Source organism: Pan paniscus, chromosome 17 (assembly GCF_029289425.2).
Source record: "Pan paniscus chromosome 17, NHGRI_mPanPan1-v2.0_pri, whole genome shotgun sequence".
In the NCBI taxonomy this organism is placed as follows: domain Eukaryota; kingdom Metazoa; phylum Chordata; class Mammalia; order Primates; family Hominidae; genus Pan; species Pan paniscus.
Window position 1 is genome coordinate 49,545,961 of NC_073266.2, and position 23,205 is coordinate 49,569,165.

General features: G+C 38.3%; 1 protein-coding gene across 1 annotated transcript in view; it reads left to right on the plus strand.

The window, feature by feature from the left end:
- The first annotated feature begins 8,873 nt into the window (after nucleotides 1–8,873).
- The window catches only part of MEP1B (meprin A subunit beta), a 50,704-nt gene continuing 36,372 nt past the window's right edge, over nucleotides 8,874–23,205 (plus strand). Inside the window, exons 1-4 of the mRNA XM_003830251.4 lie at nucleotides 8,874–19,971; nucleotides 21,662–21,680; nucleotides 22,494–22,538; nucleotides 22,622–22,665. Of these exons, the coding sequence (XP_003830299.1) occupies nucleotides 19,909–19,971; nucleotides 21,662–21,680; nucleotides 22,494–22,538; nucleotides 22,622–22,665 (171 nt within the window). The 5' untranslated portion in view covers nucleotides 8,874–19,908. The remainder of the gene's footprint in view (nucleotides 19,972–21,661; nucleotides 21,681–22,493; nucleotides 22,539–22,621; nucleotides 22,666–23,205) is intronic.

Here is a 23,205-nt window from a genome sequence, read left to right on the forward strand (position 1 = left end):
TTAGTTTGTCCCATTGTTTTTCATGGAAACTTATCAGAAATTGAAATATTATAATACCAACTGTATCCTTCAGTTCTCCAAAATTCTGATTTTAGAACCAGAAATAAATGTTAAGTCACAGTTTATAATGAGACAAGTCAGATTTTGGATTAAGGGAAGGTTGATTTGAGGCCCAAATAAATCTTTAGTTGGGAAATGCCACTGGATAATTGATAACTAGCCTAGATTTCTTTTATTTATTTATTTTCTTAGAAGGTTGTGTTTTACAGGATCGTTAATCCTGAAAGGTCCTTTTTTTTCCCCCCTCTCAGAAAGAAACATTTAATAGGGACTTACGAATAGAAGTCATGTCTCAGGTAGACCTGAGGCTAATCCTGAACTTTGATTACTATGCCCACCATTCACTAAATTATGCTCTTGTGGTCTAAGAAAAATGTCATCTGACTGGAGATTCCTCCTCTGAGCACATCGTATAAAATAGCTCCCCTCCTCAGCCTTGCTACCTACTTTGCTTGAGTTCTATTTCTTCACCGCACTTATGACTCCCTGAAATTGTGTTCCGTGGTAATTGGTAATTGTCTTCTCTCCCACGGGAATGTAAGCTCCACGAGGGAAGGGGCTTTATCTGTTTAGTTTACTGCCTCATCCCCAGGATTGAGAACAACACCGGCATAAAACAGGTAAAGGAAATAAGTTAAATGGATGATTATGAGCTTTCTAGAGCAATAAGTTGATTTGTTCTTTTTATTAGGCATATTATCCTTTTAGAATCAGTTTCCAAAAACTGGTAAAGACAAGAACATGAGTGCTGAGTATGAGGCCTGCTTAGTGCATGACACTAGCCCATTCCCCAAGTTAGCCCCTTTCTCCTTTTCGTAAAGTTAAATAGATGGGTCTTGGCTGTGCCCCAACCCTTCCCTGCCCCACTCCTCCCCACTCTCCCCAGGCCTCCCTCTCATCTTCTCCTCTCCCCTGTCTCCACTGGCTCCTGCTTTACTGCCAGCATGCCAAGGCTAGGTCTAAGCTTTGTTAGAACCTGCTGCTCCCTTAGTTACCACCCTACCTTTCTCCTTTCTCTCACTCCCCAAATCCTAAATCATGAGGATAGTGCTGACAACACTCTTTTCTTTCCATCAATTCCTCCCTGAAACTTTTACAATCTGGCTCCTATTCCTAGATATTTCTGGAACCTCCTTCTTATGTAACTATCCTAAATGGTCTCTGCATCCCATCTATATTAGTCTGTTCTTATGCTGCTATAAAGAACTGCCTGAGACTGGGCAATTTATAAAGGAAAGAAGTTGAATTGACTCACAGTTCCAGAGTGCTTGGGAGGCCTCAGGAAACTTAGAATCATAGCAGAAAGGGAAGCAAACACGTCCTTTTTCACGCGGCAGCAGGAGAGAGAAATGAGTACCTAGTGAAGGGGAAGCCCCTTATATAACCATCAGATCTTGCGAGAACTCACTGACTATTATGAGAACAGGATTGGGGAAACTGCCCCCATGATTCAATTATCTCCACCTGGTCCCTCCCACAGCACGTGGGGAATTATGGGAACTACAATTCAAGATGAGATTTGGGTGGGGGCACAGCCAAACCATATCACTATCTTAACCTTTTGGAACCCATTTGCTAAACAGGCAGCAGAGTAATCAACCTAAAAGGAACACCTGATCATGAGAGTTTCCTACTTAAAAACTGCAGAGGCTTCCCATCTTTTTTAGGATCAAGTTCAAGCCTCTTTCGAATGGCATCCTCAGCTGACATGGCTGGCTCCTGACCACTCTGCCCCCCTCATCTCTCAACATTTCTCTGCTGGGCATTGATTGGGTTCTTTGTCTGAATTCATTGTTTCATTCATGCATGCAGCAACTCTTTCTTTACTGTGATTCCTTTGCTCTGGGTGCCCTCTGTCTAAAATGTCTGAATTTCTTCTCTCATCTCCATCCAGCTTACTCCAGTTGATGGTTTAATACCCTGGTCTTTTAATTTTTTTGAAATAATGAAGGATCTAGATGTCCCAATGTCATCAGTTGACAACCCATCATTTCTCTACTGATTTTCAGTGTCACCTCCAGCATGTGGTAGATTCTTACATTTGGGTCTCGTTTGGGGCCTTATATTATTTAATATTCTATTAATATATCCATTCTTGTGTTGTTACTATTTTTATTATTATAAATTTCAAATGACTTTTAATATCTAATGTGAGGGAAGGCAAGCCTCTCCACCTTTTTCCTGCATAGCTACTAATATCCACCACCCCATCTGTCAATTTTTTTTTCTTTTTTGACTTTTTTTTCAATTTTTTTCTTTTTTTTATTTTCCTGAGTCTCACTCTGTTGCCCAGGCTGGAGTGCAGTGGCATGATCTCAGTTCACTGCAACCTCCACTTCCCAGGTTCAAGTGATTCTTGTGCCTCAGCCTCTCGAGTAGCTGGGATTACAGGCACACACCACCATGCCTGGCTAATTTTTATATTTTTAGTAGAGACAGGGTTTCACCATGTTGGCCAAGCTGCTCTCGAAATCCTGACCTCAAGTGATCCACCTGCCTTGGCCTCCTAGAGTACTGGGATTACAGATGTGAGCCACTGTGCCTAGCTATATCAGTCAATTTTTTTTTTCAAATTTTCTTGACTATTTTCAGATGCTTACTTTTCCGAGTGAGCGCTAGAATCTCCTTTTTCACATTTCTCCTTCTTCAAAACAAAAAAGGGATTTAGATTGAAACTACTATAATTATAAATAATTTTATAAAGTATCATTTTATTGTTATAAAGTCAAAAAGAGGAAAATGGAGGAGCTAGCAATTGTTCACCTATAATTTGTGTAGCCCTTACCATTAATTTGTTCTGTGCGTTGGTTTTTGATAAGGTAAAATTGTTGATAAAATGATGTATTATCAAGAAAATTTGTCCAAGACTTAAAAATTGGCTAAACAGAATGCACGGTAACCTTTCAGTGGAGTTCTGTGCACTGTCCAGAGAATGTTATCTGATTTTATAGGGATGGGTACCTTTGATTGTCTCCTAATGACTAGGGCAGAATTGAACTTGCAGGAAACTGGTAGTCACGGCAAACAATTCTTGTCAACAGAAACGCAAATGCTTTTGTCGGGTAGAGATATAATTGATTTCTGCCGTGTAGAAAGATAACCCCAAATGCTACATTTCATTTTCTTACATAATATTAATAAGTTTTACAACCATTAGCATATGCATTTCAGCATTCCTAATTGCCTCTCTACATATGACTGTTGTTCAAATTTTCTCTTAAACTGGTTCTTACATCTTACTGGTTTCTTTCTTGATTAATTGAATACAATCTTTGACATACATACATTTTATATTTGCATGAGGGTCATAATATGAGCTTCTAAAATATTATATTGTAATAGTATTGTACCTTAACAAAACTATGTGAGAAATGTGATTAAACCAAATTTCTTTGCCTACACTCTTTAAAGAAATTCTTCTAGAAATGTAATATATGCTTATAAAGCAATTCAACAGTACAGAAGCCACCATGCTTAGACTTACATTTCCGAAAGAACATATTGCCTAACCCCTTATTTGAAAACAAGAACAACAGACATGCTAAACTTCTCAGACAATTTAATCATAAACAGATAAAATTTATGACAACGTTGCATAAATAGGGAAAGGCCTTTGGGAGGCAAATTGAAAGATTTATGCTCAGTAGGAGTATTTTATAGAAAAAGAGAATATTTATATAATCCTTGTTAGATTAAATACAGAAATTTTACAAGTTGGTCAAAAGCAGCTGACAGTAACACAGGGGGCAGGGAACTAGATTCCCAGAACAAATCTTAGTCCTATTAAACCTCCTCAGGGCTGGGCGCAGTGGCTCACACCCGTAATCCCAGCACTTTGGGAGGCCGAGGCAGGTGGATCACCTGTCAGGAGTTCCAGACCAGCCTAGCCAACATGGTGAAACCCTGTCTCTGCTAAAACCACACACACACACACACACACACATGAAAAAATAGCTAAGTGTGGTGGCGGGTGCCTGTAATCCCAGCTACTTGGGATGCTGAGGCAGGAGAATCACTTGAATCCGGGAGGCGGAGGTTGCAGTGAGCCGAGATCGCACCACTGTACTCCAGCCTAGGCAAAAGAGTGAGACTTGGTCTCAAACAAACAAACAAACAAACAAATAAACCTCCTTAGAAAATGGCTTATGAGTTTTATCAGGATGCTAATTTCTTCCTAGGAAGAAGTTCTTTCCAAATCTAGGCTTTGGGACAATTTTGTTTGCACAGATCTTACATTTTAGTGTAAGCGTGAGGAAGAACATCAACGTTTTGATTTTTCCCTGTCTTTGGTGCCTTTAAATAAATGTATCAAATTTCAAATATTTTTCAATTTTTTTTCTTCATTTCTTTTAATTTTTAATTTTTGGTATGTAGAGATGGGATCTCGCTATGTTCCCCAGACAGGTCTTGAACTCCTGGGCTCAAGTGATCTTCCCACCTCGGCCTCCCGAAGTGCTGGGATTACAGGAGCGAGCCACCATGCCTGGCTTTTTTCACTAAACTGGGTCTTCTTTACTTTTCTCAGAGAGTGAGATGCCCAGGAGAGGGCAGTGAGGCTGAAAGTGAGGGCTTAGAGAGGGCAGCGGGAGGATTGGGAAGCCCATGGGAGGAAAGGGGAAAGGGATGTCAATGCTGGAAATCTTCCCAAGTCCTGAACTCTGAGACTGTGCTCCTCACGGGAGCCGAGAGGACAAGTCACAACTTCTAGTCGTCATGGTTTTGCAACCTAGGAAGACTTAACCCCCTTTCCATCTTGTTTTGAAGCCCACCTTACACCCCATCAAACATATTAAAATGCAGACATTCCACATCACATAGATTCTTCTTCCCATAAAATATTGGGCATATTTTTATAATTCTGCCTCTGAAAATATTTGGCTATGAGTAACTTTTAATCTTTTATAGCCTTTCTTCATAATCATGTTTACTTGAGGCTTCTTGCAAAGTGAGAAAATCTGACGTCATTTTTTTATGCAAAAATTTTATGAATATTAAATTTAATGACTGATGAGTTTGACATATTTGGTAGAATGTTTAATTAGACATTTATTGATTTCACATCTGTAGCTTTATTTTTAGGTAGGAGCAAATAATTTTTCCCCCTAAGTCTGTCTCAAGCATGTTTGTAGACAGCATTGTTCAAGCTCATTGGCCCTGGGCCCTGTTTCTATGGTTCCTAATGGATAAAACAGCTTGCTGACAGTCCCCTGACTTGATGGTTTGGGCTGCTTCCTGGAAATGTCATGAAAAAACTGCCTATCCCTTCATGAGAATTCAGGGCAATGTCTAGGCAGGGACAGCGGGGACAATTGAAAGAGGCAGCTCCCATTCTAACATTTTTGAGCCATGGACTTGTTAGTCTAATGAAGCTCATGGATTCCTCCTCAGAATAATGTTTTAAATGTGCAAAATAAAATATACATAGGATTACAAAGGAAATCAATTCTTATTGAGATACTGTTAGGAAAAAGAATAAATTTGTGATATAGTAATACACACGTTTCTTTTTTTAAGCTATTAAATGACAAGATCTAGCTGTGGGCCTAAGAACTATAGTAATTTCAAAGTAGCAATGAGTACAAATGATATTTTGAGATATAGGACCTTATTGTGACCTGATATGAAAATATTTGATGTTTCCATTGATGACAAAGTCATAGGTACTTATACCATGACTATGACTTGTTGCCTATTTTCTTTTAAAAATTTCTATTTATGTATCTATGTATCTATTATCTATCTATCTATCTATCTATCTATCTATCTATCTATCTATCTATCTATCATCTATCTATCTATCATCTATCTATCTATCTATCTATCTATCTATCTATCTATCTATCCTCTATCTATCTATTTTTAAAGCCTACAGCACACAATATTCCCAGGCTGGCTCTCATCCAAATACTAACTGGGACTGACCCTTTTTAGCTTTTGAAATCAGACGAGATTGGGTGGATTCAGGGTGGTAAGGATGTAGACGTCTATTTTCACAATGGAGAGAAATGCCACATTTTAATTACAAGCTAATGAAATTAAGGTGTAATTATTTTTTTATTTCTCAGTCTCAGAACCTGTGATTTCTATCCATGGCTGTGGGCCCCAAATTAAGATCAACGGAGGTGAAGAATGTCCCCACGTTAGTGAATTATTATGGCAAGAGGATTATAGATACCACATGACTCTCTAGCCTCAGAGATCCTGAAGCAGAGTCTATGGATCTCTCAGCCCTCAAAGACACTGTCTTGAATTCTCCTGATGTAGTATAAGTGGAACAAAAAGTAAGTGGCTTCGCTGATACAGAGTGTTAGAAATTTTCACAGGATTTCTAATCTCCTGTTCTAGGCCGAGATTATGGCTCTCAAGTCTGCTTTCTATTCTCTCACCAAATGGCCCCCAGAAAGCTCTCCTGAGCCACCCTAGCTTGGAAGCTTTTAATTTCATTCTAAAATTTATGTACTTTAAAGTTCGTACTTCACAGCAAACCACCCACTAACCCACCTTCCCATCCATCCATCCATCCATCCACCCACCTATCTACCCATCCACCCATCCATCTACCCATCTACCCATCCACTCATCCATCCATCCATCCATCCATCCATCCATCTGCCCATTCACTCATATATCCATCCATCTATCCATCCATCCATCCATCCATCCATCCATCCATCCATCCACCCACCCATCCATCCACCCATCTACCCATCCACTCATCCATCCATCCATCCATCCATCCACCCATCCACACATTCACTCATCCACTCATCCATCCATCCATCCATCCATCTACCCATCCACTCATCCATCCATCCATCCACCCATCCACACATTCACTCATCCACTCATCCATCCATCCATCCATCCATCCATTTAGTAATGAGCCCACGCAATGAAGGTATGAATGTGTAACTTACCCCCCTTTTCAAATTCTCCCCTTGTTCATAACCTCATAGTGAGAAATATCTACATTAGTGCAAAGGATTGTGTATGATAAAGCCATCCTCAGATGTTTCTAGCATAATTGAAGCAAATCAAGTCATTGCACTATGCAGTTTTTGGGCCAATTTGTGAAAACTGGTGGTTATTCTTGGCTTCTGGTCCTCAGATCTGAAATGTCTAATACTGATGGTAAAATTGCCTATCCCACATGTAAGTGTAGTCATGATTTCCAAGCTTGTTCATTATTTCTCTGTTTTTCTTCTTTCCTCTCTCAGATGAAGATAGAACAGCAGCTTGTACTTCCTGTCTGTTTTGTCATAAAAAAATGATAACCTAATATTCTGTGTCTGTACGGTGGTGTTCTTTCGTGTTCTGGGCCCTGGCATACCCCTTCAGAACTCTCATCTGGTAGCTGACTCCATGGAAACACTTACCTGTGGCTTAAATTAAGACATTTGAACTGGGAAGCAAATGTTTTTCTTTCTCTTTTACTCTAACCAAAACCTGCAATGAGTCACATCTCACCCACTCCATGCTCACCTGGCCTTTCTGGCCACATGGAGCAAAGTCAACAATCAAGGCCCACCACATGCAGCAGCTGTCAAAGCAGAAGTCCTCAGTCATTGAACAGCTGAGTATTATCATAGATCCTAGGGTTCCCACAGTGCATATGTAGGGGAAGCAGCTTCTTCTCATCACCATGGTGGGGATCTGAAAACCCAGTACATGTGAAAATCTCGCCTTGACCCACTTCCCCATCCAAGGGCAGAGTTTGCAGTTCAGAATGGTGCAGCTCCCTCTCTCCCTCTCAGACCATCAGGCCCTTTGGTGACTCAGTAAACCTTGCCAAAACTAGGCTCTCTGTTCTCTTCTCTACTTGGACTGACCCAAGAGTCCATCCTCCCTTTTAAATTGGCTTCCAAGGTCCAGACATAGACTATGAGCAAGTATTTCACTGCTTGACCTTAGCACTTGGTGGATACCTTTCTTATAACTGATCAGACGAAGCCCTTACAGTCTACTTAAATGCTTGTGCCCCCTGTAAACTATTTAAAAGCAGGGATCATGTCAATTGTTTCTATGTCCCCAGTATCTAGCACAATGCCAGGATGTGGTTCTCCATAAATATTTTGAATGAATGCATGAATATGTTAATTAAAGAACACTTTAGTTTTCTCTAATAATTCCCTTTTGCATGAACTTCCTTACATACATGTCTCTGGTCCATATTGTAGTGTTTGTTCTAATTTTCAGGCACTTTACATATATAATTTTTAATATGCTAATCCTGTCCTTTTATTACTTCTATTTTATACATAAGAAAGTTGAGGCTGGGCACAGTGGCTTAGGCCTATAATCCCAGCACTTTGGGAGGCCGAGGTGGGAGGATTGCTTGAGCACAGGAGTTCAAGACCAGCTTGGGCAATATAGGGAGACCCCATCTATACAGAAGAAAAAAAGTTAGCTAATGCAAAGCTGAACTTCTCAGCTAAGGGTTCAAACCCCAGTCTTTTTTAGTGCAGCTCTATCTTCCCATCACCATGAGGCAACAGTTTCAAGTTGTGGTCCATAGACTCTTGAGTGTCCTTGAGACTCTCTCAGAGTCCACAGGTCAAAACTATTTTTACAATAATACTGACTCTTTTTGTCTTAAAAAAAAAAACTACGTTGACAACTGTACCTTGGTGCAAAAGCAGTGATAATGGTAGTCATTGTATTTTTCATCACTGTGCACTTACAGTAAAAACAATAATAACAAAAGTCTCACTTTAAAATGTCCAGATGATGCTATAAAAATTAATTTTATTAAATCTAGACCCTTGAGTACACATCTTTTTAATATTCTGCATGACAAAATGTAAAGTACACATTTGGAAGAAAAGCATTTGTGTGATTGAGTTGTGGAAAAGATGCCTTTTTCATGGCACACTATATTTACTCGAAGAACAACTGACAGACAAACTTTGGTTATCAGGCATTTGTCAGAAATGTACTTGAAAGTGAATGGAGGCCGGGTGCAGTGGCTTATGCCTGTAATCCCAACACTTTGGGAGGCTGAGGCGGGCGGATCACAAGGTCGGGAGTTTGAGACCAGCCTGACCAACATGGTGAAACCCTGTCCCTACTAAAAGTACAAAGATTAGCCGGGCATGGTGGCACACACCTGTAATCCCAGCTACTCAGGAGGCTGAGGCAGGAGAATCGCTTGAACCTGGGAGGCGGAGGTTGCAGTGAACCGAGATCACACCACTGCACTCCAGGCTGGGCAACAGAGGGAGACTCCATCTCAAAAAAAAAAAAAAAAGAAAAAAAGGAAAGAAAAGAAAGTGAATGGAGTGAGCCTAAAACATCAAGAAAATCAATTGATGGTATTTATTGGCAATGAAAAAAATTAAGCTTTCAAGAGAAAGTTGGAATTTTGGAAAGCTTGTATCTGCTACTATGAACTTGACAGTTTCCCAGATACGTCTAAAGTTTTCTGATGAAATTGGTGGTGATATTAACAAAGTGATTTATCTGATAAAGTATAACTAAATGTGTCAACATTTGTAAGATCTGCATAACTCAGTGAGCCTAGATTTTCTAAAAGATGAATGATGTTAGAAAATCATGCATAGGTAAAGGATCCATTCAAATGTAAGATAGACCAATAGATTTGAATATAACAGCATATGAAATGGACTTAAAAATAACAGAATATGAAAAGTTCACTGATGTGGTTTAAGAAACTACAGCTTGTTGAGTTTGGGTGTAGTACTTAAGCAGAACAGCCACAATTACCTAAAAGGCTATTTCAGCTTTTTCAACTACATTTCTCTTTGAAGTCAACTTGAGCACAGGAGATGTGCTCTCCATCCACCCATCTACCCATGGGTGTGTGACAAGTTTTTTTTTTTGCTTTTGTGCAGGATGTTTTCTACTGCGAGGTACAGCGAATGCTTAAACAATGCCATGGACCCCCTCCTACTTCAGGAACACATTGTAGTGGAGTCTCCACGGCAACAGTGTAGTCTTGTAGTAAGTGTGTGACCCTGTTTACTTTTTGGCCTCTTTCTGTTGTTGCACTGCAGGTAGTGTCATTTACATCCTTTGGAAAATGTTTGTTATTCTAGTAGTTTTCTCAGAAGGCACACACTGTAAAACAAAACAAAAAGTCAATGCAGTAGAGGAGAAGCAAGATGATGCACAGTGTTGGGTGCACAGAAGATGCCACCTGCTAGTGGTTAAACTTGATTAATTGAATCTTGGTGATCCTGTATCAGGGCCTATAACATGTACACCTGATACTCTCAGCTTACGTGTTTTTGTTAAAATATTGAATGGTTTTTATTTATTGGATTAATTTTTTTTTCTTGGACTTTATTTTTTAGAGACTACTTATTTTAGGTTCATGGCAAAGTTGGCTGGAGGGTACAGAAATATCTCATATATCCTTCCCCCCACACATGCATGGCTTCCCCACATCAACATCCCCAACAAGCGTGGTACATTTGTTACAACTAATGAACCTACATTGACACATTGTTCTCACCCAGAGTTCATAATTTACATTAGGGTTCAGTGTTGGTGCTGTATGTTTTATTTTGACAAATGTATACTGACATGAATCCACAACTGTAATGCACAGAATAGCTTCACTCTTTTAAAAATGCTTTATGCTCTGCCTACTCATCCCTTCCTGTTCTCTGTCCCTTGGCAATCACTGAACTTGTCACTGTTTTCTTAATTGAGCCCTTTCCAGAATGCCATAGTTGGAATCACACAGTGCATAGTCTTTTCAGATTGGCTTCTTTCACTCAGTAACATACACTTCAGTTTCCTCCATGGCTTTTCATAGCCTGCTAGCTCGTTACTTTTTAGGGCAGAATAACATTCCATTGTCTGGAGGTAACACAGTTTATTTATCCACTCACCTACTGAAGTACATATTGGTCACTTCCAAGTTTTGGCAATTAGGAATAAAGCTGCTATAAACATTCATGTGCAGGTTTTTGTGTGGCCATAAGTTTCCAATTCCTTTGGGTAAATACCAAGGAACACAAATGCTGGATGATACGGTAAGGATATATTTAAGAGGTGAAAGATGTATATGCTCTGACAAGAAACCAGAGCATAATAAGGCTATGTTTAGTTTGGTAAAAAACTGCCAAACTGTCTTCCAAAGTGGCTGTACCATTTTGCTTTCCTACCAGCAATAAGTGAGAGTGCTTGTTGCTCCACATCCTCACCAGCATTTGGTGTTGTCAGTGTTTTGGATTTTGGCCATTCTAATGGCCAAATGTATCTCATCATTTGTAATGGTATCTCATCATTGTTTTGATTTTAATTTCCTAGATGACATATGATGCAGGGCATCTTTTTATATGCTCCTTCACCACCTGTATATCTTCTTTGGTGAGGTATCTGTTAAGGTCTTTGGCTCATATTTTAATTGGCTGTTTTCTTATTGTTAAGTTTCAAGAGTTTTTTTTTTTTTAATGTTGAACCAGCCTTGCATATCTGGGATGAATCCCACTTGTTTGTGGTGTATAGTTCTTTTTATACATAGTTGGGTTTGACATGCTTCATCCCTTTGCTTTTAATCTTTTTGTGTCTTTATATTTAAAGTGGGTTTCTTGGCCAGATGCAGTATCTCATACCTGTAATCCCAGCACTTCACAAGGCTGAGGGTGGGGATTGCGTGAACCCAGGAGTTGGAGACCAGCCTAGGCAACATAGTGAGACCCTGTCTCTACAAAAAATAAAAAAAAAAAATTAGCTGGGTGTGGTGGCGCATGCCTGTAATCCCAGCTACTTGGGTGGCCGAGGCAAGAGGATCGCTTGAGCCCAAAAGTTTGAGGCTGCAGTGAGCCGTGATAGTGCCACTGCACTTCAGACTGGGCCACAGAACAAGAACCTGTCTCAAGAAAAAAAAAGGTGATTTCTAATAGACAATGTATAGGTGGGTCTTGTTTTTTGATCTACTGTGACAATCTGTGTTTTTTAATTGGTGCATTTAGGCCATTGATGTTTTAAGTGATTATTTTATATATGGATTAATATCTACCATATTTGTTACTGTTTTCTGTTTGTTGCCCTTTTCTGTGTTCCTATTTTTGTCTTTCACTCTTTTCTGCCTTTTGTGGTTTTTGTTGAGCATTTTATATGATTGGATCTTCTCTCATTTCTTAGCATATCAGTTATACTGCCTTTTAAACTTTTTTTATTGGCATCCTACAGTGTGCAATATACATTTACAACTAATCTAAGTCTGCTTTTAAATGAGACTATATGGCCGGGAGCGATGGCTCACGCCTGTAATCCCAGCACTTTGGGAGGCCGAGGCTGGTGGATCATGAGGTCAGGAGATCAAGACCATCCTGGCTTACACGGTGAAACCCTGTCTCTACTAAAAATACAAAAAATTAGCCAGTCGTGGTGGCGGGCGCCTGTAGTCCCAGCTACTCGGGAGGCTGAGGCAGGAGAATGGCGTGAACCCGGGAGGCGGAGCTTGCAGTGAGCTGAGATCGCGCCACTGCACTCCAGCCTGGGCGACAGAGCGAGACTCTGTCTCAAAAAATAAATAAATAAATAAATAAATGAGACTATATGACTTCATGGGCAGTGTGAGCACCTTATAATAACAAAATAATCCCAGTTCCTCCTTCTGATCCTTATATCATTGCTGTTATTCGTTTCACTTATATATAAACATACATAAGCATATATATGTGCATACATAATCAAATACATTGCTATACCATTTTTGAGCAAACTGTTATCTGTTAGATCAATTAAAAATATGTATAATAAAAGGTTTTATCTTACTTTCATTTATCCCTTCTCCCATGCTGTTCCTTTCTTTATGTAGATCTAAGTTTCTGATCTATATAATTTTCTTCCTCTCTAAAGAACTTCTTTTAACATTTCTTGCAAAGCAGGTGTAGTGGCAAAAAATTTCACCAAGTTTTGTTTGTTCAAAAAAGGCTTTATTTCTCCTTCACTTTTGAAGGATAATTTCCTAAGGTAAAGAATTCTTGGCTAGTTTTTTTTTTTCTCTCTCTCTCTTTCTGAACACTTTAAATATTTCTTCACTCTCTTCCTGCTTGCATAATTTCTGAGAATTCTAATGTAATTCTTATCTTTGTTTCTATATAGGTAAGATATTCTTTTTCCTCTGTCTTCTTTCAGGATTTTTTTCATTATCTTTGATTTTATGTTGTTTGAAAATGATATGTTTGGGTATAGATTTTTGGCATTTATTCTGCTTGGTATTCTCTGAGCTTCCTGGATCTGTGTTACGGTGTTTGACACTAACTTGGGGGAAATTCTGAGTCATTGATTCACATATTTCTTCTGTTCATTTCTCTTTTTCTTCTCCTCTGGTATTCTCATTATGTGTATGTTGCATCTTTTGCAGTTGGCCCACAGTTCTTGGATATTCTGTTTTGGATTTTTTCCCTCAGTCTTTTTTTTTCTCTCTCTGCTTTTCAGTTTTGGAGGTTTCTATTGAGATATCCTCCAGTTGTGAGATTCCTTTCAGCTGTGTCCAGTCTACTAATAAATCTATGAAAGGGATTCTTCATTTCTGTTAGTGTTTTTTATTTCTAGCATTTCTTTTTGGGTCTTTGTTAGAATTTCCATCTCTCTGCTTATATTACCCATGTCCTCTTGCATGCTGTCTACTTTATTTGTTAGAGCCCTTAGCATATTAATCATAGTTGTTTTAAATTTCTGGTCTGATAATTCCAACATATCTGCCATATCTGAGTCTTGTTCCATTGCTTGCTCAGTCTCTTCAAACTGTGTTTGTGCTTTTTAGTATGCCTTGCATTTTTTTCTTGATAGCTGAACAAAATGTACCAGGTAAAAGGAATTGCTGTAACTAGGTCTTTATTAATGTGTTGGTAAGGCGTGGGAGGAAGGGAAGCATTCTATACTCTTATGATTAGATCTCAGTGTTTCAGTAAGCCTGTGCCTCTGGACTGTGAACTCCACATGTGCTTCTCAGACCTCCCCACCTCACCCCCATAGGTGGGGCAGGATGGCTAGAGTGGACTGGAGTTGGGTAGTTCCTCCACACGGAAGGGCAGAGTCAGATAGAATTGGGTGTTTTCCTTCCGTCAGGTGAGTTCCAGCAGGTTTTATCAGAACCTAAAGCAGAAGAACATAGTGCTTTTATGGTTTTCAGAATAGTTTCTTTCCCCTGCCTTTGATGTAATCATGAGGGAATTTTTCTCTGATGTTCACTGTGAAGACTTGATGAGGCTCCTGGAGGTAAAACTTGGAAAAGCATACCCTCCACCCCTTCCCCATGACAGGTCCCCCTGGAGTTTTTATCACTCAGATTTGTCCACATTGACCCTCCAGGAACTTGTCAGTTACAGTTCAGGTTTCCTTAACCCAGTGATGGTTCCTTGCGGCAGATTCTGCTCTGTTGTGATTCTGGGTATTCACCTGTTGGTCTCTCCCACTTTAGCAACAGCATTTTGTCCTCTAACCTAACTTTTATAAATCTAAGAAGAATTGATTATTTTTCAGCTTGTTCATATTTTCACTTATTGTTAGGGCAGAGTGGTGACTTCTTACATGCCAGACTGGAAACTGGAAATCCCATGAATGGCTTTTTAAACCATGTTAGTGTTGGGTACACACAATCCCATCCTTGGGAAACACAAGAAAAGAAGCAAAAAAAGTAACCGTGATGGTTAATTTTATGTGTCAACTAAGTTAGGTTATGCTACCCAGATGTTTGGTCAAACACCAGTCTAAACATAATTGCGAAGGTATTTTTTTTCTAATGATGAAATTAACGTTTAGATTACTCCATCCAGATGTGGGTGGGGCTCACCCAATCAGTTGAAAGCCTTAAGAGAGAGAAGAGTTTCATTTTCTTCCTCTAGGTCTTTAGAGGAAGAAGAAGCGAACTGCCATGGTACTGTAGCTGCAACATCAACTCCTGCCTGGGTCTTTAGCCTGCTGGCCTACCCTGCAGATTTTGGACTTGCCAGCCTCCACAATCATGTGAGCCAATCCAATCTATCTATATACACATCCTATTGGTTCTGTTTCTTTGGTAAACCTTGACTAATATAGTAACATACTACAATTTTGAAAAATGGGGTAAAAGATGGTAATTTGGGGGAGTGACTTGGAAGATCTGTGTGAAATATGTGATTTAGTCTGTCCAATACCAGGCAATGCAGATGTCTTAGGAAGATGTCTTATGAGCCCTTCCACCCCTTAGTTGGCTGAGTTCCAATTGAATTTGTGTTCTCAGCTTCGCAGGGACTTCTGTAATTACTCTATCTTCATTTTCTTCTTTTTCCTAAACCCATTTAATTTAATTGAAATTCAAATAAATACATAACTTTCTAATCTGTTAGGCAAATGTTTGTAAGATTTCATAAAGAGCTAGTATTGGGAAACTTATGACATAACTTACAAAAACTTTTTAAGAATCACATTCCTAAGAGAAATATGCTTTCCTGATGGTGCCAGGGGATCTCAGAACAGTATATAAATCCTATCATCTCAGCATTGGGTTTCCTGTTGATGATATTGCCTGGGGAAAAATGAACACCAGAGGTGGACCAATGACCAAAGGCAGAAAGGTTCCTGAGATCAGATTCCTAATGCCATGATGAAGCTTGTAAAGGCTTTCTAGGGGCAGGATACAAGTGATGAAAGCTGGAGGTATGTTAGACCAGCCAAGTGTAGCTTCTGCAGTAGAGCTTCATTGACAACCTTAGAAAAGAACAAACTGTAAAAGATATCTATTTATTGTAGGCAAAATACATTTTTTGGAAATTGGATTTCAGCCATGCCTCAATGACTTCCATGAGATTCCTAGTGAGGCTCTGCCCATGTCCTGTAATTAGGGTTCAAAACAGACTCCAACATCCTGGGAATGATTGCTTCCTGTTCTTCCTGCTTCCACTTTTCCTAACTTCAAATATGAACTGCTTGTAGCAACACAGAGAATTCACTCAGGTGTTTCAGTTACAAATCTTGGCTCATAGAAACAGCTGTGCTTAATAAATGTCTTTCCTTTTCTTTTCTTTTTTTTTTTTTTTGAGACAGAGTTTCACTCTTTTCGCCCAGTCTCGAGTACAATGGTGTGATCTCAGCTCACTGCAATCCCTGCCTCCCGGGTTCAAGCAATTCTCCTGCCTCAGCCTCCCAAGTAGTGGGATTACAGGTGCCCACCACCACTCCCAGCTAATTTTTGTATTTTTAATAGAGACGGGGTTTCACCATGTTGGCCAGGTTGGTCTTGAACTCCTGACCTCAGGTGATCTGCCCCACCTTGGCCTCCCAAAGTGCTGAGATTACAGACTTAAGCCATTGTACCCAGACTGTCTTTATTTTTCTATAATCATACTTTTTTTCTTTTTCTTTTAAAATTTTTATTGATATATAATTGTTTATATTTTGGGAGTACATATGATGATCTGATACCTATATACAATGTATAATAATCAAATTAGGGTGATTAGGGTATCCATCAACTCAAACATTTATCTTTTCTTTGTGTTGGGAACATTTCAAGTAATCTTTTCTTGCTATTTAAAAATATATAATAAAGTGTTAGCTATAATTTACCTACTGTACTATCAAATACTAAATCATTTATTTTATCTAACTATACTTTTGTACCCCTTAACCAACTTCTTTTCATCTCCTCCTCCCTTCCCTTCCCTTCCTAGCCTCTGGTAACTACCAATCTACTTTCTACCTCCATGAGATAAATTTTTTTTTAGCTTCCAGATATGAGTAAGAACATTCGATATTTGTTTTTCTGTGCCTGGATTATTTCACTTATAATGACCTCCAGTTCCATTCATGTTGCTGAAAGTGTCAGATTTCTTTTTTATGGCTGAGTAATATTCTATTGTGTATACAGACCACATGTGCTTTATCCATTTATATGTTGACAAATACTTAGGTTGATTCTATATCCTGGGTATTACAAATAGTGCTGCAATAAACGTGTGAGTGCAGGTATCTCTTCAATTTACTGATTTCCCTTCTTTTGGATATATCCTCAGCAATGGAATTGCTGGATCATATGGGAGTCCTATTTTTAGTTTTTTGAGGAACCTCTATACTGTTTTCCATAATATCTCTACTACTTTACATTTTCACAGTGTACAAGTCTTCCTGTTTCTCCACAACCTTTCCAGAATTTGTTATCTTTCGTTTTTTTTCTTTTATAATAGCCATTCTAACTCAGGTAAGATGATATCTTATTGTGGTTTTGATCTGCATTTCCCCGATGATTAGTGGTGCTGAGCATTTCTTCATATAGCTATTGGCAATTTGTTTGTCTTTTTTGAGAAATATCTGTTCAGGTCTTTTGCTCATTTTAAAATCAGATTATTTGTTTTTTTTGGTATTGAGTTGTTTTAGTTCTTTATATACCCTGGTTATTAATCCCTTGTCAGATGGATAGTTTGCAAACATTTTCTCCCACTCTGTGAGTTGTTTCCTCACTTTGTTGAGTGTTTCCTTTGTTGTGTAGAAGCTTTTTAGCTTAATGTAATCCCATTTGTCTGTTTTTGCTTTGGTTGCTTGTATCTTTGAGGTCTTACCCCCCAAAAATCTTTGCCCAGACCAATATCCTAGAGCATTTCTACAATGTTTTCCTTGAGTAGTTTTATAGTTTCAGGTCCTACATTTAAATCTTTGTTTGTTTGTTTGTTTCTTTGTTGGGTTTTTTTTTTTTTTTTTGAGACAGAGTCTTTCTCTGCCACCCAGGCTGGAGTGCAGTGGTGCGATCTCAGCTCACTGCAACCTCCGCCTCCTGGATTCCAGCAATTCTCCAGCCTCGGCCTCCAGAGTAGCTGGGATTACAGGTGTGCACCACCATGCCCAGCTTATTTTTGTATTTGTAGTAGAGACAGGGTTTCACCGTGTTGGCCAGGCTGGTTGCGAACTCCTGACCTTGTGATCCGCTTGCCTCGGCCTCCCAAAGTGCTGGGATTCCAGGTGTGAGCCACCGTGCCCAGCCACATTTAAATCTTTAATCCATTTTGGGTTGATTTTTGTATATGATGAAAGACAGAGATCTATTTTTATTCTTCCGTATATGGATATCCAGTTTCTCAGCGCCATTTATTAAGAGATTGTCCTTTCCCCAGTGTAAGTTCTTGGCATCTGGTTTCTCTGGGTTCTCTACTCTGTTCCATTGGTCTGTTATAATAATTGATATTTTAGGTTCCCATTCACATAGATGTCAAAAATTTAATTGTGGCTAATTCAGGATTCACATTTTACTTTTAGGCTTGTGCCTAACCTTAATTAACAGTCCCAATGCATTGGGAAGGTCCCTTATGATCCCTGAGGTCATCTATCCTCATAGGCATCCTCTAAAATATCAGTCCCTCTGTCTGGTCCTTATTTGTGATTCTGTGCAGCCTGCAATGGAGACATCCTTATTCCTATCCACATGGCTCTTCAGGCATGACAGCTTTTTCTGATACTTCTGTGCTTCCCTTGGCCCCAGGAGTTATTCTCCTCTTCCTAAGATGTGCCTTCTTCTGTAGAGTCCCTTTGCTTCCTTGTAGCTCTAGCCAAGAAACAGGACCATTTGATTTTGGATCCTATAATATATCTAGGGGATCTCAGGGATCAAGTGAAGAACTGACTATAACTACAGTTTTCAGTTTTCCCATTTCATTCTCATCCTACCCTCATAGGGTGGGAAGTGCTGGCTTGTACTCAAGAAGCAACCTCTCAAACTCCTTGTCTATGCTACATGTCTCTTGATAGTCTTCCTATTAGCACAAAATGGGGTGAAGGCTAAGCTGGAGAGGGGAAGGGGAAACTAGAAAAAAGTTAGGTTTTTTTGGGTTTTTTTTTGTTTTTTTTTTGAGATGGAGTGTCATTCTGTTGCCCAGGTTGGAGAGCAGTGGTGTGATCTCGGCTCACCGCAACCTCTGCCTCCCAGGTTCAAGTAATTCTCCTGCCTCAGCCTCCCAAGTAGCTGGGATTACAGACATGCACCACCACACCTGGCTAATTTTTGTATTTCTAGTAGAGATGGGGTTTCACTGTGTTGGCCAGGTTGGGCTCGAACTCCCGACCTCAGGTGGTCCACCCACCTTGACCTCCCAAACTGCTGGGATTACACGTGTGAGCCACCATGGCCAAAAATTAGTATTCAAAAAATATTATCCTGCATCTTAAGTAAGTTGAATATGAAGCCATGGGAACTGAGAGAACAGGTTGTTTTTAAAGAGAAATTATCCCAAGAAAAGAAGGAAAAAGTGAGAAAGAATTAAGAGATGGATTGGGAACATTATTTTATTAGAAAATCAGTGACCATTCCTACTTTTATGACCCATGTCCCACCAGTGTTTGCTTGATGGGAATTTTTAGGGATGAGATACATTGCTATCTTACTACTTTATATGTGAATAACCGGTGTGCCTGATTTCTAGCACATTAATGGATTTTATAACCCAATAAATTATAGGCACTCAATAATTTTTATTAAATGAGTGAATGATAAAAAGCAGTGGACATAACTGGATATATTAAAGCAGCATGGGGCTATATGAGAGGAGGAGTTTCATAAGATCAAGATTAAAAATTAATTTGATATATATATTTTTTGCTTAAGTGGTGTTTACTAGTCTTAGGGACCAGTACACATACATTAGAGAATGTATTCATTAAGAAGTCTCAGCCAGGCACTTAATTGTTGACACAGGGAAAAAAAAAAGCCAACAAACCAACTCCACAGAGCTGTGTTAAAAATACTGGACTTTCATCCCCTGATTGGAGGTATTATTACAGCATCAAGCTGACCTGCAATATGGATCATTGAGATCAAAGGCTATAAATTATAATGTTTGCCTTTAAAGAAGTCAATTCAACCCTGAATGTCATAGTTAGCTACTTTCAACTGGAAGCTACAACATGGATTTATGGAATCTGTCTTGGTTTCTGTTCTTGGATGCTCTTCTCGTGATTTCTGGCTTGGTAAGGAAACAGTATATAGAAGATAATTTAAAAATTTTGGGGCAGTTGATATTGATTGTTAAAGAACAAGTGTTTTTTTTTTTGTTTGTTTTTTTTTACATCTTGAAATGTTGATCTCAAATGAGTGTTTCTTCTTGGAGATTAGGGGTGGGCAGTGTGTAGGGAGTGACAAATAGCCACACCAGAGTAGAGACATTGATATAAAGTTATGTTTTCCTTTCAGTTTCATCATTGTGTAACAAGTTTTCTTTTGATGAGATTATAAATGTGTATTTTGAAAATCATTCCATTTTTACTGCTGAATGAAATGCAGATTGCTGCACAGTAACTTGATACATGAATGAGTGTCACAGGCACCGTCAGTACTTACAAAGTTTTATAACGTGGTATTTCTCTTATGCTTCTTCATCAGTTTAGACTAATCCTTCTACAGTTTGGACTAATCTTTTCTATCAGGTAGTTTGTATCACAAACCAACCCAAGGTTTTAAATGAAGTTTCAAATGGCTAGTGGAAAACCTTCAGTTGTTATTTTAAAATAACAATTATTATATTGGGGTGATATTCTATGAATAGGAACTAGAACATTGCATACAAGAGATACAGATGAATACATGTTAAAGTGTAATTAGGAATAAATCCTTGATAATTTTATTCTGTAGGTGCACTGGCATTCCTCTATGAGTGTATGCCTGTGTGTGGTTATAGTGTGAAACATGCAAAGCACTTGTTAATGTCAAAAATGATGGTAACCATCCATCCAGTTCATTCCCACATTTTGTTAAACGCTCCAAATGATTCTAGTATTTAGATATGTAAGCTGTATTTGAATAAAATTGTACTTTACACTTTTGTGACAATTTATTATAGCTTACAATGAGCCTTCTTTCACATTATATACTGTAACCCTCACAATACCCATGCAAAGCAGGTACTGACCATATCTTATGGATAGTCTGAGTACCTGGAAGGTGAACTGAATTACCCTTAGTTAGTAGAACCGGTAACATAACCCAGACAGTCCTATGAGCTTTTTAATTCAATCACACTAAGACATTTCTCAGGTTTACTTAGTTGTTTTTTTTTTTTTCCTTTGGACATGTAGTCTGAGTTTCATTGACCATTTGTGGAGAATCTATTTTCAGAAAAAAAATTAATCACAAAATGTACCCATTGTTTTTCTTAAATATTTGTATTGTCTTTGAAGGCAGAATTATTCTGGGAGAAACATGAATGCAAAATAACTTGATCAATGAGTCTTGAATAACATTTCTTTTTAAAGAATTGTTATAAATTACAGTATTATTTCAACATTGAGAATAAATTATTTGGTTTTTCAAACATTGCTCCATGAATGCTTTAGAAAATCGTATGTAAAGTGAGCACTTATTTGAGAGCTAGAGTCTTATGTTCTGCCTTTCCTCCCCCCAATTTTTGAAGTTGGTTTCTTGTTTCCTTCACCTTCAAATTGATTTAACAGGCAGTTTCATTTTCCATATGAAATGAGAAGACCCTTTGGTCAAAAAGTCATCTTAAACTTCAATTTAGCCATCCTAAATACATGTCAGGAAGTAATCCATAATATTAATGACAAAACAAACAAACAACAAATGGTTAGATATAAACTGAATCCAAGAAGACCATTCCTGGGCATTATAATAATATGTTTTGTTTATGTGTTTATTTCCCAGCCAACTCCAGAAAACTTTGGTGAGTTTATTTTGAGTTTTGTTCTAGGTTATAGAGAACCTAGGACATATTTAATGCTAAACATCATACATAATTACATATGCATAATTGATGCATAATTGCATTGAACTTTGATCTAATACTGGATTCTTTTGATTTATGGAGGGACATTTTATTGTCCATGTTCCAGGGTTCATATGCCCAGCAAAGAAATAGATGGTATAGGAAAGGCCAAGCACAGTGACTGACACATAGACATCCCATAAATGCTTGCTATTATTGTTTTTGTTATTTTGTGTCAAATCAGATGGACCTAATAATAACAGTCTACTCAGTATTCACTTGCATACTCGGAGATTTGGCCATATTAGATACACCTTTGCAACTTAAAATAGTAATTCAAGTTTAACTTAAGAATTTTGCTTGAGAGTTCCAAGGTATACTACTAGCAAGTGATATACATGTATGAGTAGATTGGGCTAGTTTGACCAAATTTAATCATTTGTTTCCTATTTAATCTAGTCTTCTAGTCTTTCAAATTATGCTTAATAATATATAGAGCAACCAATTTCTTATTCCCGAAGTCATTTGACATTCAAGGAATGTCGATAGGACAGAATACATACATAAAAGCTCTTTAGAGCCCAACCTGGCTCATAGGAGATTCTCAATCAATCAATCAATCAATCAATCAATGTATGTTGAGTCTGAATCTAGTAGTCACTTACCTGAGGCCAAAAGAAACTTGCTTAGTTCTGATTATATAAATGATAAAGGTTTTCTCCTTTTATAAACATAATGTTCAATTTTTTGTTGTTGTTGTTTTAATCAAAGATGTAGATGGCGGAATGGACCAGGACATATTTGATATCAATGAAGGTTTGTGGATTTTTTTTACATAATCTCTTAAGTAGAGAGTTTGAATCCAATTTGCTAACATGAATTTTTATCTTTACTCTTAGGTTTGGGACTGGATCTTTTTGAGGGTGACATCAGACTTGATAGGGTGAGTTGAAACAGTATAAGGAAGAATCTTCCATTAACCACTGCAAGCCAAATTCAGAGTAAATGAGAAAGATTAGACAGCATGAATTTTGTTAAGCCTAACTATCTCTAAGGGTGCAGAATCATGGTGACACATTTATTCAATGAATATATTATACTCAAAGAAATGCATATAATTGTGTCTTCATCTTTCATTACTCAGATTTCTGTGTGGTTCAAGCCACCATAACTCATTACATATGTCTTAGTCTTATTGATTTGATTGATTTTCATTATTGGAGCAATATGACATTTGATTTTAAAATAGGACCTCACAGATTCAATCTAGTGGAGGCAAAATTAAACTGAATTTGTAAACATCTTCAATGAATCAGGCTTTTTACCCCAATAAATAGATTTTGTGACTTCTACCCTGGCCTTAGCTAAAAATAATGTTGCCAAGTTAAGACCCTCCCAAACCTATTCATAAAGAGTGCTGATTCTCATCTAAGTCATCATGCCACGCAGATAAACACAAGAACCTTGCAGGTAGATTAGGGGG